Source organism: Ambystoma mexicanum, chromosome 9, assembly GCF_040938575.1.
Source record: "Ambystoma mexicanum isolate Mex_15411 chromosome 9, UKY_AmexF1_1, whole genome shotgun sequence".
In the NCBI taxonomy this organism is placed as follows: Eukaryota; Metazoa; Chordata; class Amphibia; order Caudata; family Ambystomatidae; genus Ambystoma; species Ambystoma mexicanum.
In genome coordinates, this window is record NC_090931.1 from 1449855437 (window position 1) to 1449874364 (window position 18928).

At 47.3% G+C, this 18928-nt stretch overlaps 1 protein-coding gene across 1 annotated transcript in view; it reads right to left on the reverse strand.

Moving 5' to 3' along the window:
• LOC138489208 (acid-sensing ion channel 4-like) overlaps positions 1 to 18928 on the reverse strand; it is a 214817-nt gene that overhangs the window by 28931 nt on the left and 166958 nt on the right. The window contains exons 4-6 of the mRNA XM_069616876.1: positions 9622 to 9781; positions 7617 to 7673; positions 6941 to 7094 (exon numbers count right to left, since the gene is read on the reverse strand). Coding sequence (XP_069472977.1) covers positions 6941 to 7094; positions 7617 to 7673; positions 9622 to 9781 — 371 coding nt within the window. The remainder of the gene's footprint in view (positions 1 to 6940; positions 7095 to 7616; positions 7674 to 9621; positions 9782 to 18928) is intronic.

Sequence of the window (18928 nt, forward strand, 5' to 3'; positions counted from 1 at the left end):
TAGTGAGAGGCAGAAATTCGTGCTTCCAGGACACTAGTGACATTGTTACTTGTGGGTGGGCCAGACCATTGTCTTCCCAGGGATCCTGGGGCTGTGTCTTGGTCGGATCTTCCTAAGAGGTGTTCAATGAACATTAGCACGTCAAGTGTTTTGCCAAGCTTTTCCACTGTCATCAGTCTCTCCCAGTATTCCTCTTCAGTGCTTGAATTAATATGCAAGGCATAGTCCCCCAGCCATTGCATTCTTTCTGATGTTAATTTAGGACAGGATAGCACCAGGTGCCTTGTTGTTTCGATAAAATTAGAGTTTCCACAGAATCGACATTTGGCATCTAGAGGGGCTATCAATTTTCTTTGCAGTAAGACCTCTTTGGTTAATAGGATATTAAGCCTACAGCGCATCAAGAGGTCTCTGTAGTGGGACGATGGAAATTTCCTCAAGTAAGATGGAGGAACATTTAGGGTTTTACGTTCCCAAATGATGTTATGGCATAATTTATTGCCTTGCTTTAGGGTACTCGTTTCGTCCCAGTCATTTTTCTGCAGGATCTTCTTTGCTTTGTTTGGATTTGTTTTAAGGGTCTCTTCATTTATGTTGTAGTGTATTAAGACCATCTGACATTTTGTTTTCCACAATTGGAGAATTGTATCTCTTTCCTCCAATGATGTTTTAGCCAAGATCTCGAAAGGCGCAGGAGGAGGTTCCAGAATACATTTCATGTAGAAAGAAATGGTCTTCCATAGGACTGTTGATTTTAGAGATTGAAGTCTTAATTCGTGCCTTATTGTCGAGATTGCCAGACAATTAGGTAGTCTTAAGATCTTTCGCCAGAAGAATGCTTCTACAATGTCCCAGGTTTCCCACCGCAGATTTAGCATGGATTCAGCAACCTATGACAAAATAGCCACCACTTTTTGTTTGTAGAAAGTTAATATTGGTGTTGTTGAATACTTTCCATATCTTCGGTGTAAGGCTCTTCCCTGATTTGTTAGTTTTAACAGTTTTTCTCTGATGAGAGAGTATTGACCATATTCATTTAAATTATCGTTGATTCTTATTCCCAGGTATATCATGGACTCCACTGTATCCAAATGTTGGTTATCAATGGTCCAGACGAAGTTCATTCTTTTTGGTTTAGGCCCTCTGGACGATTTCATTACTAGGATAACCAATTTTTTTATATTTATCTTCATTTGATTTCTATCCAAGTATTGTTTAAACTCAGAGATGCGTCGTTGCAGACCTACAGCAGTTTAATGAATAAAGACCACATCTTCAGCGTAGAGGATCCAAGCTAATTCCTCGCCATTTATTTTCGGCGGGAAAGCCCAGATCTTGCTCTGGGACTCCGCCATGTCTGCCAGGTACAAAATGAATAGAAATGGAGCTAGAGCACAACCTTGTTTAATTCATTTAAATGTGCTGATTTTTTCCGTGGTGGTTCCCCCTTTTGTTGTTATTATTTGGATGGATGTTCCCGTTTACAGCTCCTGAGTTGCTTCCAGGAGGTCGCCCGGGCAGTTCCAGCTCTTTAGTTTCACCCAGAGGATACCTCTATTAACTCCATCAAAGGCTTGCTCCAAATCTATGAAGCCCAAATACAAATTTGTTTTTTTTTCAAGTGCCCAAGCTTTAGTAGGTTCAAGATGAATAAGTTCAGGGTGGTGCCGACCCCACTCACAAAGGTTGTTTGCCGCTTATCTAGTAAACCTGCCTGTGTTGCCCATTTTTTCAGGTCTCTTAGGAGGATGGAGGCAAAGATTTTACCTATAGAATCCAGGAGGGCGATGGCCTATAATTTTTCGGGTCTTCCCGATCACCTTTCTTAAATATAGGGACTACCAACGCCTCCTTCCATGTTGACGGAATTCTTCTATTCTTCTTTGTTTGCTCAAAGAGCCGTAGGATAAATTTTGCCCATTCTTCTCCGTTCTCTTTCAGTTGTTGGTTTGAGATGCCATCTGGCCCGGCAGCTCGTGAGGAGCTAAGCTTTTTAATGATCCCCAAGATGTCCTCATAATCAAAGTCAATTTTCCAGGGTGTTTTAGTCCGATTCTGAGGGCATAAACTAGATTCTTCTCCAGCAGTTGATTTAAAGAGATTGGTATAATGTTTAACCCAATTCTCTGTTGAAACCTGGGAGATGTTCAGAGCTGATTGGAAGTCCTCTCCTTTAATGATAATCTCCCATAAACTACGTGTATTTGCTTTTTGCAGCGCTGTTAACATTGTTTCTGCGTCACATTGTGCTTGCCATGCCTTTGAAGCAGACAGCCAGTTTTTGTAAGATTGTTTACAATGCCGGATTTGTTCCTCTTTATTAGGTTGGGCACTTTGTTTTAGACTTCTGAGTAAGGCTCGATGTTCCTTTCTCTTGGCTACCAGATCAGCATTATATGCATGTTTTCTTATTATGGTGAGATTATGTTTCCCCTTTTTTTGTATTTCAAACTCTTTGAGAAGCCATTTACATTCAACCTCCTCTGCATATTTTTCAACATGATTTTTATAATTGTCCGAGAGTTTGACTATTGTTGGTAGCTTTATTCTCAGATGATTTCTGCCCCCTGTTACTTCTAGAAGGGGTTGAAAAGGACCTGTGTTCCTCCCAGAGTCCCAATTTAGTTCAATTTCGAGTAAGGCGTGGTCACTGGTTTTCTTCTTTACTCTCATTGCCGTTATCCAGCTAAGAGTATTCTCCGCTACAAAACAGTAGCCTAACACAGCACTGCTAGAGCCTTTGAACCAAGTTGGGGCTCCTTGTAAGTCTCCTTTCGTTTGACCATTTAAAATTCTCATTTCTCTTATTTCTATTTCCTCCATCCATCTTTTGGCATTCCCCTCTAACGTGGAGTTCAGCTTTAGTTTCCCAGTTGTGTCCAGTAGTTTCAGATTCAAATCTCCAGAAAGGGGAATAAGTTGATTTTTTTCTGTTATCATTGATTCGTCAATTTCCAACATAATATCGGACAAGTAGGTGTTAATTACACAGTCCATTTGGCTCCAATAGGTGTTAATTATTAGAATTCCAATTTCATGTAGTTGTATTTTTTTTTTAGCCTTAGAATCTGGACATAAGGGTTGGGGTGTCAAGAGGCCAGCACGTGGTCTGCCTAATAAACCTTTCTTTGCTGGATTTATGTACACCTCGTAGCCTTCACAAATTGGAAGCCTTCTTATCCATGATTCCTGCAAGCATACGATATCATACTTCCCCAGGAAGGCACAGTCCCCTGAGAAGAGATTAGAGAAACCCCTGGAGGTCCATAAGGCTAGAAGGGATTGTCCCCTTTCTGCCTCCTTCCCGTCCTATTGCCTCTTTTTTTCAAATTTTAGGTCACTCTCTCCTTTTTTCTTCTGGTCATGAGCATTACTTCTATTTGCTCTTTCTTAAAATTTCGACATTTCCGTCATAGATGTCTGTGGTGTATTTCTTGAGTTTGAATTGTCCACCGTGAATTTCATTTTTTCCCACCGGGAGTCATTCCTGGGCCTATGGTCCTCTCTACTTTTGTTTCTGCCATCCTGAGAGGCCTTTTCTCTGTACTTTTGATGTTCTCTGTTCGTATACTGTATTCGTTTAGGAACCGGAGTATAATTGGGAGCTGGGATCCCTTCCTCAGCTTCAGAAGGTATGAGTATCTGGTTTGGCAGAGACCAAAAGTCTGGGCCCACCTCAGCTTCAAGGGAGACCTGCTGCTTTAATCAGGAACCACAGAGAGCTTAATTAACCAGAGAGACCCTTGATCCACAACAGACAGGAAGATGGATGGGACTTAGTATTACATGTTTTCACCCCTTTACCTTTTCCGTTGCAAAGCACTCTGGTTATGACCTCATGCATACAGGAGATAATTGGTGGGGACCCAGGGTTGGTTCATTAAGGCAGGCTTAGCCTACACCAATCACTGTGGCCCATTTGGCTTTAAAAGAGGGTCAAGCCCCTCTTTTGGGCAGATCATCTGAAGACTTTGCAAAGGAGTATCAAGAAGAACTCATTTGGACTCTGACCGAAGGTACAGTCTGCCTTACAGATTCCGCCAGTGAAGGAAGGCGAGGACCTCAAAGAGGGAAGCAAGAATTGTCCCCTAAACATCTCCCAGGGAACAGAGGGAGATACTGAATCCAGAGGACCCTCCACCAGCTCTAGAACCAGTACCCATCCAGCACACAGTAGGCCCTGATAGGCTCTGCAAGCAAGCTTCCTAGGTGGAAAGTGCCACAAAGTCTCTGAACCAATCCCAGGACAAGGTCAGTGCCTGCAAACACACTCCTCAGCTTTGGGTCGTCTGCCTTAAAGGACGACACGAATCAAGTGAAGAACCTAGGAGGCGTGCATCGACAAGCATCAACCAGCATCCGCCTTTAAGGACATTCTCGAGCCAGTCGAGCCCCTTGAGCTGCAAATTACTACATCGCTGACTGTTGTCACGCCGCAGTCGCTAAGGTCATCTGAGATGGCTCGACCATGCTTCAGATGCGCCAAACTGCATTGAGACAACGATTCCTGACCCAGAGCCACCGTGTAGGGCAGTCTGCAGCCGTCCATCCAGTCTTGCTCGCCAAACTGCCTGCTGCCCGCAGCTGTCTCCCATATTGAACTGTATAGCAGGAGCTGCATAGCTCCTTGAAATTGCCTCGACCCTGTTGAGCACCAAGAACTTCTACAAACACAAGGCACATTGTGGTTCTGTTGCCCTGGTCCTTCTCCGAAGGCCCCTAGCGACATTTTACGACCCAGTGCTCCCTTTGTGCTGAAACCAGGTATCCTTGAACTATTGCATTTAATTAATTTACCGACTTCCCTCCTGTCAGTATCCAGAGTTCATCCCTTTTCCTTCTTGAAACTGTCTGTCCTCTGCATTCCTTTACAGTGTGGGTTGTATTTTGTAGTGCGCTAGAACTGTCTTTTGAATAAAAACAATGCAGATATGTGTATACAACCTTGACTGGACAGTCCCTTTTTTTATTGGGTAATAATAGTATTTTTGCTGTGTTGCAACTAACCAATGATCCACAACCTTGCGTAGATAAGCCTGCCGTTCCGTCCACGTTACCAAAATTGGACAAGGAGGTTTATAATTTGCTTGTATTTCCAATCTGTTCGGATCCCTTCTGGTGTACTAGAGCTGTAGGGCTGATTTATGGTTTAGAAACCGATATTCATCCCTGGACCACTGGTGTCCCGGAAGTTGATCCGTCACAGTCCCTGCAAGTAAATTAATTGGTGAAATCTTCGTATCATTTGATGTTACTTGAGCAAATACAGCATTTTCTTTCTGAAAATAATTGTGTTGCCATAGCCCGTGCAATAATCGGTGCACAACTAACCCCTAGATCTTAGTTTGGCAGACACTCTTTTTTTCTTTTAAACGCAAACTTAAAACCTACTTGTTTCAATCATCTCATCAGTCAGATCATTTAATGATATCTTCCCATTGGGTAGTGTGTACTCTTCTTCCTAAGTATCTGTTAGTGGTCTTCCCACTGCATTCACATGTTTCTAAGAGACCTCATTATAATCAACGCTTTGGGACTTGGGAATGGATGTAGTGCTATACAAATACTGTTTCGTGTTATTTAATTTCACATCAGTTAATTCTGTGCGCTAAGAAAAATAATGTTTTGTTTAGGTGTAGTAGTGTTACGCAGCCCAGTAGAAATTATCTCCTGGAATTTCTTAGGTACAATGATGGATGTATTATGTGTGGGTGCTCTGTGCGCTTAACATCAAATGTATATCTGTTAAAAAAAATGGTTTTGTTCTCTTTGATTTGTTTGCATCCACTACTTTAATTTTTAGTATTTTTGTAAATAGTCTCTTCTTATTCAATTAAACAATAAATAGAAAAATTATTGGTTAATGCTAAATTTTGTTGAAATGTTTAAATAAATACAAAAAGACTACTTTAGAAGAATGTTCACTTTTCCTTTGCAAATTTGCTTTGAATCTCCTAGGAATGTTACATTCTTTACAACTTGGATAGCACTGACATAAAAGCCTCTAGATTCAACTTTGCATTGCTATCTTTAACTTGTTTTCCTGCAACTATTAAAATAAATACAAAAGATTATTAGTTGATATTCAAATATGTTCACAATGAACATGAATAAAGGTTTTGACAAACATTTTAATTTCTTTTGCTTTGAATCTCCTTATGAGGCGGATTTGCAGATCTCAAGGATATCGAGCTAGAAACCCCTAGAATCCTCAATTTCCCAATCTTCATTACATCAGATTAGACATTTCTAGAGTCCCGCAAAAACATCAAATGAGAAGACTCTAAAATCCTCTTGGTGTATTGAATTTTAAAATTGTGGTTACATCAATTTAGAAATCTCCGGATGTCGTGAAGATTTCCATATTGAGGAATCCAAGGATTTCGAACTTTTTTTAACAGCTGTGGCCATCTACTGATAGGGCCTTAAAAAAGGGCAGGGAGAGGATGCACAACACATGGCAGTGAAGCAATCAGAGTGATCTCATTATGCAGGGCTGCGGAGCTGGAAGCGGGGGGCCATGCAAGTCCTGTGCTCCTTCAGAAGTTCATACATTGCGACCCAGAGTCCCATAGGGAAAAGTGTGCTTTGCAGGGGGCTTTGGGGTCAGAAGGACATAGAGTACAGATGTGAGAGGAACAGGGGGGTGCTTAGTTGAGGCAACATGGATGTGAACTACCTGGGATAAGAGACAGAGAGGGTTCTCTGGCATCCTGAGTGACATGGTTATCTGATGACCCTCTATTAACTCTTCTGCTCACCTATTAATGTGATTACTGTGAGTAGAGCAACATATTGCATATCTCCTGCACATTCACACATTCCATCTATGTCCTACCTAGCATGACTTCTTTGTCGTCTGATGAGGCAGGTATCTATGCAGCCTTCCGCAACGTATGACATAATCACCATGGGCTCTTAGTTCTTCACCATATCTCACCTGATATAGGTCTCGTTCTTCTGGTACTTCTTGGCCAAGTAGCGGGCGGACCCCTTGTTGGGGATCCTTACCATGGAGATCTCCTTCCCGTAGCGGGTCATGTTGCAGGGTGTGGGGCAGGAACACCTCTCGCTTGTGTCCTCCACTAGGGCATCTAGGAAAGTGAAAAGACAATGTGACCGGGCAGCCATTTTGTGGACTGTGCAAGTGAACAGAGGAGAGAACCCGGACAAGATCTTGGGCAGGTGGCAATCATTACATACCTTAAGAAAATAATAGCAACATGTAATCAAGGACACACCCACAGTATGAAATGTGAACATTTTTGTTGTCCAAATATTAAAGGAATTTTTCAAGGTAATAGACACTTTAGCATGAATACCACTAGACATCAAACACACATTCAAGGAACGTTTAGAACATACAGACATAATCATACAATTACATAAACTTACACACCATCGAAAAGTCTCATTCTGGAGTCAGAGAAGTTTTATAAAGTACCCGGTTGCCTCAAGCAAACCATGTTTGGCTTGGTTGTGACCCCACTATGCCCGCTTTCAGTGTTACTCAGTTAGGCTGATGATATGTCTGAGGACTCAACGCCCAGTGTTGGTAGGTCTGAGTCTGGAGCAGGGGGCTACGACTGGTGGGTACGTTGAGGCAATGTACTTACCCAGAGTGTGGTCGGCACACTCAATGTAAGCGTTGGGCGGGCAGATCGTCTCATTTCCTGGGAAAGAGAAATGTGTGGCAGAGTGAGACAGTCTGAAGAGTGGGAAACATTAAGTGTTGCAAGCTCGCCCCCATCCCCCAGCACTGCTGTGCTATCAGTATCAATGAGCCCACATCCTGCCGCCAGACATACAGTCCACCCGGTGATATGCAGAGAGCCCACCAGGTTGCAAGACATACAGTTACCCGGGAAATAACCTGAGCTCATATTGTGATATGGTTATAACTTATCAGAGGAGACTGCTGCGAGACATTCATATCTACAGTGTGATGCTGGAAGACACAACCTCCTGAGAGATGTACAATTTCAAGCAATGCCTACTCAATCATTCAGCACATTCACCCTTGAATATGCCCTCTTGGTATTGTAATATTGAGCAAATGTTAACCCGAATGTGACAGCAGATGAGAAATGAGTTCATGAACTGAAGGGGTGTAACAGCTTTCTGAAAGCTAAGAAAATTCCCGTTAGCCTAGATGTTTAATCCAGAGGGGTGCAGCCTGCACTGAGAATGAGCGTTCTCCAGTCAGCCCTTTTCTTGGTTTATGAATGGTCTCTCTGGGATGGGTATAGAAGGGAGTCTCGCTATAGGCCTGATCCATATAAGGCAAGAGGAGCGTGCATTGAGTAATCACGAATGATTGACCAACATCGGTAATGGACGCCTCCAGTTGACAATGCATCCAAGCATTGAGTGTACAACTTGACAATGTTTCAAGACAAGTACTTGACACTTGTTCAAAGAATGTATCAGTACTGTCACAGCTTCTATCAGATGACAATATTGGCATGGCGACTATCCATCACGGACAGATGTCCTCCTGTTCTGTTGTTATGTTGCCGACTTGTCTAAATTGTGAAGGTGAGAGAAGCGGCTACCCAACAAGAACCAGACTGTGCTGAACACAATGGCCCCTGGTTGTAGGCGGTGTATTGAACCGTACTACCTTATGCATGTTCATATGTATGTGCTGGGTTATAACCCTAGCTGGGAAGCTGTTGCATGTAGGGGACGCACCCAGGGGTTAAAAGGTAGGGTTCAGGGATAGCAGAGGCGCTGGAATGACTAGGGGGAGCAGAGAGGTGAGGCGCGCCACAGGTGCAGAAATAAGATTGAGTGGAGGGATCTGTGATTGGTGAGATGTTCTTTGAAGAGTGGGCCTTCAGGTCCTTTCCGAAGTGTAGGAATGGGGGTGGGGGGTCAGTCCTGGGTCTTCAAGGACTCTGAACCTACTGGGGTGATAAGCCTTGTCACATGCTGCCCAGCTAGTGTCAATGGTCAGGGAAACATTTAGATTTGCTCTTCCTAATCATTTTGGGTCCATTTGTCCTAAAACATTTCACCTAATCACATTTGATCAAATTTATTTGACCTTTTATTTGGTCTAAAATGTGGGGGGAGACTCCCCGCAATCCCTCCATTCTCGCTTCCTCTCAACATAATCTATTCCCTTACCCACCCCCGGATATATATATATTTAATTAAATTTGACCGAAACAAATGTAAAAAAAATGTAGATCAAATGTTTTAGGTCAAATGTTTTTAGGTCACACATGTTAATACCTCCTAATCCGCTTATTTGTTTGACACTACTCTGTTGTTGAGCATTGTTTCATGTAGGTCTGATGACCCGCACCCTGTGACTCAGTTCATAGGTGGTGCCATTAGGGGTGGCACTGTGCAAACAGTCAAGTTGCGTGACATCAGTGTCAAGAGACAAAGGGATGCTTAAGGGAGCACAACACGTGCCACATGACCTCCGTGCAATGGTGCATACAGTTAGCGCACCAGTAATGGATGGGAAATGAAGGGGTGGGCCATAGTGAAACGATTTGCACTCAGTTCCCTGAGATTCTAAATCCAGGTGCTGGCATAGAAGAGATCTTCTGTTCCCCCCCGCCCCCCCAAGTGCCCTCAGCCCCAGTGCTGCCTGTAGCCTCTTACCTGGCATGTGCACCATGCGGCAGTCACAGTTCTTCACCACAGCCTCCTTCTCGCACTGCAGGCGGCACGCGGAGATACTGTAGGTCTCGTAACCCTGCAGGATCTGCTCCCCTTGAACACTGGCCCGGCAGCTGCCCCATGGCTGGGGCAGGTACTTCAACTGCAAAGGAAGGCAACGAGACGCTGGTGAGAGTTGCCCACCAGCACCCTGGGAATGCCTCTGAGCCAGATCAGGCCCTTGCCACCACCCCATACCCAGGAAATGCCAAGGTTTAGGCTTTAGATGATTGTGATCAAGATACATTTACTAGGATACCACTGGGAGAATTTCTAGGGCGGTCTCATGGCCACCTCGTGAATTAGCATCGTGTAACACAGCTTTCACTGTTGCGTGCACAGGTTTGATACTGACTTCCACTTGCAAATATGTCCACGAGATTTTTTGGCGGCCTCCACACACGGAACCCACCCCACCATAAAGCCACATCTGGAAATGTGACCAATGAAAACGGCCGCTGCTACAGGTGCCACCACCCCCTCTGTAAAAGAAACCAATGAAAACGGCCGCTGCTGGAGGTGCCACCATCCCCTCCGTAAAAGAAACCAATGAAAACGGCTGCTGCTGGAGGTGCCACCATCTCCTCTGTAAAAGAAACCAATGAAAACGGGTGCTGCTGAAGGTGCTACCATCTCCTCTGTAAAAGAGACCAATGAAAACGGCTGCTGCTGGAGGTGCTACCACCCCCTCTGTAAAAGTGACCAATGAAAACGGCTGCTGCTGGAGGTGCCACCACCCCAGCTGTAAAAGTGACCAATGAAAACGGCTGCTGCTGGAGGGGCCACCACCCCCTCTGTAAAAGTGACCAATGAAAACGGCTGCTGCTGGAGGGGGCACCACCCCCTCTGTAAAAGTGACCAATGAAAACGGCTGCTGCTGGAGGTGCCACCACCCCCTCTGTAAAAGTGACCAATGAAAACTGCCGCTGCTAGAGGTGCCACCACCCCCTCTGTAAAAGAAACCAATGAAAACGGGTGCTGCTGGAGGTGCCACCACCCCCTCTGTAAAAGAAACCAATGAAAACGGGTGCTGCTGGAGGTGCCACCACACGGCTGTAAAAGAAACCAATGAAAACGGGTGCTGCTGAAGGTGCTACCATCTCCTCTGTAAAAGAGACCAATGAAAACGGCTGCTGCTGGAGGTGCTACCATCTCCTCTGTAAAAGAGACCAATGAAAACGGCTGCTGCTGGAGGTGCTACCACCCCCTCTGTAAAAGTGACCAATGAAAACGGCTGCTGCTGGAGGTGCCACCACCCCAGCTGTAAAAGTGACCAATGAAAACGGCTGCTGCTGGAGGGGCCACCACCCCCTCTGTAAAAGTGACCAATGAAAACGGCTGCTGCTGGAGGGGGCACCACCCCCTCTGTAAAAGTGACCAATGAAAACGGCTGCTGCTGGAGGTGCCACCACCCCCTCTGTAAAAGTGACCAATGAAAACTGCCGCTGCTAGAGGTGCCACCACCCCCTCTGTAAAAGAAACCAATGAAAACGGGTGCTGCTGGAGGTGCCACCACCCCCTCTGTAAAAGAAACCAATGAAAACGGGTGCTGCTGGAGGTGCCACCACACGGCTGTAAAAGAAACCAATGAAAACGGGTGCTGCTGAAGGTGCTACCATCTCCTCTGTAAAAGAGACCAATGAAAACGGCTGCTGCTGGAGGTGCTACCATCTCCTCTGTAAAAGAGACCAATGAAAACGGCTGCTGCTGGAGGTGCTACCACCCCCTCTGTAAAAGTGACCAATGAAAACGGCTGCTGCTGGAGGTGCCACCACCCCAGCTGTAAAAGTGACCAATGAAAACGGCTGCTGCTGGAGGGGCCACCACCCCCTCTGTAAAAGTGACCAATGAAAACGGCTGCTGCTGGAGGGGGCACCACCCCCTCTGTAAAAGTGACCAATGAAAACGGCTGCTGCTGGAGGTGCCACCACCCCCTCTGTAAAAGTGACCAATGAAAACTGCCGCTGCTAGAGGTGCCACCACCCCCTCTGTAAAAGAAACCAATGAAAACGGGTGCTGCTGGAGGTGCCACCACCCCCTCTGTAAAAGAAACCAATGAAAACGGGTGCTGCTGGAGGTGCCACCACACGGCTGTAAAAGAAACCAATGAAAACGGGTGCTGCTGAAGGTGCTACCATCTCCTCTGTAAAAGTGACCAATGAAAACGGCTGCTGCTGGAGGGGCCACCACCCCCTCTGTAAAAGTGACCAATGAAAACGGCTGCTGCTGGAGGGGGCACCACCCCCTCTGTAAAAGTGACCAATGAAAACGGCTGCTGCTGGAGGTGCCACCACCCCCTCTGTAAAAGTGACCAATGAAAACTGCCGCTGCTAGAGGTGCCACCACCCCCTCTGTAAAAGAAACCAATGAAAACGGGTGCTGCTGGAGGTGCCACCACCCCCTCTGTAAAAGAAACCAATGAAAACGGGTGCTGCTGGAGGTGCCACCACACGGCTGTAAAAGAAACCAATGAAAACGGGTGCTGCTGGAGGTGCTACCATCTCCTCTGTAAAAGAGACCAATGAAAACGGCTGCTGCTGGAGGTGCTACCATCTCCTCTGTAAAAGAGACCAATGAAAACGGCTGCTGCTGGAGGTGCTACCATCTCCTCTGTAAAAGAGACCAATGAAAACGGCTGCTGCTGGAGGTGCTACCATCTCCTCTGTAAAAGAGACCAATGAAAACGGCTGCTGCTGGAGGTGCCACCACCCCCTCTGTAAAAGAAACCAATGAAAACGGGTGCTGCTGGAGGTGCCACCACACGGCTGTAAAAGAAACCAATGAAAACGGGTGCTGCTGAAGGTGCCACCACCCCCTCTGTAAAAGAGACCAATGAAAACGGCTGCTGCTGGAGGGGCTACCATCTCCTCTGTAAAAGTGACCAATGAAAACGGCTGCTGCTGGAGGGGCCACCACCCCCTCTGTAAAAGTGACCAATGAAAACGGCTGCTGCTGGAGGGGGCACCACCCCCTCTGTAAAAGTGACCAATGAAAACGGCTGCTGCTGGAGGTGCCACCACCCCCTCTGTAAAAGTGACCAATGAAAACTGCCGCTGCTAGAGGTGCCACCACCCCCTCTGTAAAAGAAACCAATGAAAACGGGTGCTGCTGGAGGTGCCACCACCCCCTCTGTAAAAGAAACCAATGAAAACGGGTGCTGCTGGAGGTGCCACCACACGGCTGTAAAAGAAACCAATGAAAACGGGTGCTGCTGGAGGTGCTACCATCTCCTCTGTAAAAGAGACCAATGAAAACGGCTGCTGCTGGAGGTGCTACCATCTCCTCTGTAAAAGAGACCAATGAAAACGGCTGCTGCTGGAGGTGCTACCATCTCCTCTGTAAAAGAGACCAATGAAAACGGCTGCTGCTGGAGGTGCTACCATCTCCTCTGTAAAAGAGACCAATGAAAACGGCTGCTGCTGAAGGTGCTACCATCTCCTCTGTAAAAGAGACCAATGAAAACGGGTGCTGCTGAAGGTGCTACCATCTCCTCTGTAAAAGAGACCAATGAAAACGGCTGCTGCTGGAGGGGCTACCACCCCCTCTGTAAAAGAGTCCCTCCCTTCCTCTCTCTTCAATGCCAAGAAGTCGGGGCAAAACCCTTCGAAGTCATTGTCACTGCATCCCACAAGAAGTAAAAAATGTGCACCGCCAGCGGTATTCCTGCCAGTCCTCACTCTCCAGCTCCTTCACCCCTGCACACAAACCCCAAACCCCAAACCCCAAAATAAGCGATAATAAAGTATAACAGTGAAGAAGAACAATAACAAACCCAAACAGCTGTTGCTCCAAGGAAAGTGATTATCAGATATTAGCAATACAGAAATCTCACATCTCCCAATATACGATCGAGCTGAACAAACAGGAAGACCTGGTCACAATGTGTAAAGAGTTTGCTGTGCAAATGCACTAAAAGTGTGAGCAGCACCCACAAACTGTGGTGTGGTTGCTGAATGTCGTGTTACTGTTAACTAGGAGCACATAGTTCACAATATGCTGTTCTTATGTAGCGCTTCATGCCAGAGTCCTCCGGTTTCTAAGCACTGTAGCAACTGGTGTTATTACCCCATTTTTGAACGGTACTTGATTTATCGCCATCGTAAGGATGAAAGGCCAGATCGACCCTGGCACGAGACTCCATCTTGCGAAACAGAGGCTGCCCTCGTATCAGAGACACACCCTTTATTCGTGTAGCCATGCACTCCTGCTCATGATAGGCTGCGTTAATATATGTTATTCTAATGCGCTACAGTGTGATCTGCAGTCCGCATTCCTCTCCGCCAGGGCTGATGCAGGCTTAGTAAAGGCGGGGCCTAGAAATCCACGAAAAGCCCAACTACCCCTTAAAATACCCCTCAAACATATACTACCTGGATGTAGTTCAAATATTCCTAAGTGGGAGCTAGTGAAGGAGGCGTTCACTGGAAAAGTCATATCATTCAAAGTTTATTCGGATTAAAGTCCAAAAACCAAAGCAAAAAAAATTACAACATAAAATCCATCATAGTTCGAACATTAATATAAGAATTAAGATGATCAGAGCGGTTACAAAGCAGCAATAAGTGAAAATATACAAATTAAAATGAGACAGTCAGCAAGAGTTTCCTTCTGTTCCACGATTTCTTTAAACATTGCAGACACCCCCCATGCCACCGCAGGTGGTCCGGCAGATGGCAAGCAAATCATGCCCGGTCGGCCTTGATTAAAATGCGCTTCCCTCAGCAATGGAAGAATGGCCTTTTTTCTGATATGGTGGTAAAATGGGCAAAATAACCTAAAAGGCAGCAGTTCTTCTTCTCCTGCGCAGCATCCAGGGCACGCCGTATGCTGCTCGTGGCATTGCCAATTCTTTGTGGCACCTCTAAGCCACAAAAGATTAAAACGTGCTCTAGTCGTTACCCACCGATCTGAGTTTGTATCAGCGTGCAGCAAATACGATTGGATTAGATCTAACTGCGTGATTGGTGCATGATTCCTAATTGCGGTCACTACGTGCCTAGATGTTTCCCGGTTGTGCAAAATGAGTGCGCGGAACACCCACTTGTACTAATTGGTGTCCGCCAATGTTACTAGAGCGGCAGGGCATTGCAGAGTTGGTGTGTTCATCTCTAACGCGCACTTTGAAATAAAGTTCAGCCATGGGATCCTGCGCCAAAAGGACCCCGACTGTACACCTTTAACAATGCTGTGAGTAGCTCAGGAGGATAGCTCAGGGGCAACGTGCTCGCCTCGGAAGGAAGACGACACAGAGCACCACAGATTTGGTCCACGGGTCCGTGCTTAGAAACCTCTGGGTATTAAGCGCGTTATAAATAACCTATCGTATCACATCAGTGAGAGTAGCTCCTGTGTGCAACCAGATAGATGACCAGTGTAGTAAAGGAGCCATGTGCTAGTCATCCCCAATGAGGCCAATACCCAGTTCTGTACGTACTGTGAAGTTCGGGGCAGAGCACGGCAGACCCAGCGGTTTCTTCCGAATATTATTTTCGGATACCTCAATGCTCAATATTTTTTCGTTGCCCCCACAGCGCTGCACCGTAGTTAGTTGCAGCTTCGGTTTGTGCTTTGTAGACTTCGAGAATGAGGTTGATTGGCTGGCCTTGACACACAGTCGCAAAACGAGAAATCCCTCCCAGTGAATGTTTCCTTTTGGCACTTTGCCTCTGCCCCCACCAGTCCTCATTAAAACAGATGCCCAAGTAATCAAATGAGGACACCTGTCATGTTGACGTATCCTGGACAACGGGGGCGGGAGGGACCCGGGCGGGAAGAGAAAGGGAACTGACGCGGGAGGGGCGGGGCAATCAGTTCATGTTGGGGCACGAATAAAGATAGAGGTTTTGCAGCACCGCTCCGTGTCGGCCTGTCATTGCTGCGACCTGCGCTCGCTCCCCAAACCCCGGCAAGGGGATACCACAATGGCGACGAGGATGGGATTCTGAGCGGCAGGGTCCCCTGAGAGAGAGAGAGAGACGAGCGCCGTGCATCCGCATGCAAAAGCGAGTAGAACGCTCGCCGACCGGCGCCCACAGCAGCCAAGAAGCACGTGGCGTCGCCGCAGCATCGGGGTGTCACGGAACCCGACAGACAGGACGCGGAGAGAGGGAGCTCGTCTAGGCTCCCTCTCTCCGCACACCAATGACACACCAATGTCGATTACGAAAGGCACCTGTTCCACACCACAAAGCAGGCAAAAGGGGAGACCATGGACGCGTATGTAATGCGACTTCGCACAAAGCTCAAACACTGTGACTTTGCAAATTATTCGAACACTGAAGCCCTCAGATCGCAGATAATATCGGGTTGTGAGTCCCAAACATTCCGCAGGAAATTGCTCCAGAAGTCCCGCATGCTAGAGGAAATACTGGCACTGGCCAGGGTCGAAAGAGCCATTGACTGTCAAGTAGAAAGTTTCGGGAGCACACCACTGGGCGAAAATTTGAACAAATTACACCTAGAGAAAAAGACAGAAGAACTATTCTGCTACAAGTGTGGGTTCGAATATCCCCATGAAGGGACATGCCCGGCCGTAGGACAACGCTGCACCTCTTGCGGTGAAGAAGGCCATTTCAAAGCGGTATGCAGACTGTTCAGGTATAGAGGGAGAGAGAGGCCCCGAGACAGCACCACTCGCTCGAGGAATCGATATGGGGGGACACCGAGCACGCACTCGACCCCAAGTAGCACCTCCAACCCTCCAAGTCAACTCGGAAGTGACCAGAGAGATAAGGACTCCGGCGACGACCGCCAAAAGCGGAGAGAAAGGAGACGATTCGTGACACGGGCCAAACCCGAAAGAAGATCAAGACGCCATGTCCGCTATCTAGTCGAACAATCCCCCACCGAATCAGACCCTAGTTCTTCCGGGAGTGATCACAAGAAGAAGGCGTACGTTTACGCTTTAGGAAATCCCACATTCATCATCAAGCTGCAGGAGAGACCAACGGAATTCCTCATCGATACTGGCGCCACCGTCAACGTGGTGAGTGAACAAGTATATGCCGAACTAACCCCGAAACCAAAGCTCCAGCCAGCCACTGTTGATATCTACGCTTATGGTGCGAAAACTCCCCTCAAGTGCGTCGGAAGGTTCAGCGGGCTATGCCGATACAAGGGGCAAGAGATGAAAGTCCCGATCCACGTCCTGGCCACCGAAACTGACAGCGGATGTGTTCTGAGTTTCAAGGCCGCCGCAGTCATGGGCCTGATACACATCTTATATAACATCATGGTCCACAAGTACATCGACCCGATTGACATGATTAACAACTTGTATCCAAAAATATTCAGAGGGATCGGGAAACTCAAGAACCGACAAGTGAAATTACACGTAGACGACTCCATATGCCCAGTGGCTCAGCCATATCGAGGGATCCCTGTCAACATCCAACAAAAGGTGGAGGATGAGTTAAGGAAATTACTAGAACAGGACATCATTGAAAAGGCCTCGGGAGCAACCACCTGGGTCTCTCCCATCGTCCCCGTCCCGAAGAAGGGATCTGAAGCCATCAGGTTGTGCGTCGACATGGGGCGTCCCAACCAAGCAATCCGCAGGGAAAGATACCCTGCGCCACGGATAACGGACATGATCCATCTGTTAAACGGAGCCAAGGTGTTCTCAAAACTAGACCTCCAGAAGGGATACCATCAGCTGGTCTTACACCCCGAGAGTCGCAACATAACCACTTTTGTCACTCACGTTGGTTTGTTCAGATATAAAAGGCTGAGCTTTGGGGTGTCGTCAGCCGCAGAAATCTTTCAAAACTGCCTCAACTACTCGGATGACATTCTGGTGTTCGGGACGGACGTAAAGAGCCACGATGAAACCCTCATGAAGGTGTGTAAAGCTCTACACGATGCAAACCTCACACTCAACAAGGACAAGTGCGAGTTCCGGAAGAGCACGCTAAAATTCTTTGGTCACGTGTTCTCAGAGGTGGGGATGACCCCAGACCCGGACAAAGTCTTGGCTCTGAATGACACAGCAGCGCCAATCAATGTGTCGGAACTTCGTTCATTTCTAGGCCTAGCCAGCTACTGCAGCAGGTACATCAAGGATTTCGCCTCGGTTAGCGAACCTTTAAGGAAACTAACACACCAGAACGAGAAATTCGAGTGGACAGGCGCATGTCAGGGAGCTTTCGAAACCATCAGGGACAGGGTTGCAAAGGCGGAAAACATGGCCTATTACGACCCTAACCGGAGAACAGAACTAACAGTTGACGCCAGCCCCGTGGGATTAGGGGCCATTCTGGCTCAATTTGATCCCAAAGACCCACAACAGAGACATGTAGTAGCCTATGCCAGCCGCAGCCTATCCGCCACGGAACAAGCCTACTCCCAGGCTGAAAAGGAAGGATTGGCGGTGGTGTGGGCATGCGAACACTTCCACTTATTCCTATATGGAAAGCCATTTCAGGTAGTCACCGATCACCAGGCGCTACTGTTTCTCTATGGCAATCCCCAGGCTAAGATGCCTCCTAGGATCGCCCGATGGGGGCTACGTCTGCAAGACTACGCTTTCAACATCATTCACAGACCAGGGAAGGGTGAAAACCCTGCTGATTTCCTGTCAAGGAGACCGAGGGGCGAGAGCAGACCTGAACCGTCTGTAGCAGACCGCTACCTCAGATATCTGGTTCACCAACCACGCCGGAGGGGGTTAACACAGAAGAACTGGGAAGAGAAACTGAAAACGACCCTGCATGCCGCATCATATGTGAAGGTCTCACATCTGGACACTGGAGAAGGGCTAAGGAGAGAGGAAAAGCAGCAGGAGGCCAAACATGGGAAGACTTGGAACGACTTCTCCTCGTGAAAGAAGAGCTAGCCGTATCAGAGGACCATCTCCTGCTCAAGGACTGCAAGCTAGTGATCCCAGCAACCATGCGGGAGAAAGTCATCAACCTGGCACACAAGACCCACCGAGGCATTGTCTCCACACAGCGCATGCTGCGCCAAAAGGTGTGGTTTCCACGAATGGATGCCCGAGTAGAGGCCGCCCTGAGAACATGCCCCACTTGCTGCATCATTACACCTAATCGACATCCTGAGCCACTACAAATGTCCGAACTTCCGCAAAACATATGGGAAGCGGTAGCTGCCGATTTCTTTGGACCTATCGAAGGGGGAAGATATGTCCTTGCAGTAATGGATGAGTACTCCCGATATCCAGAAGTACAGCTGATCTCGTCCACGGCCGCGCATCACGTCGTTCCAGCACTGGACCACATTTTCTCTGCCTATG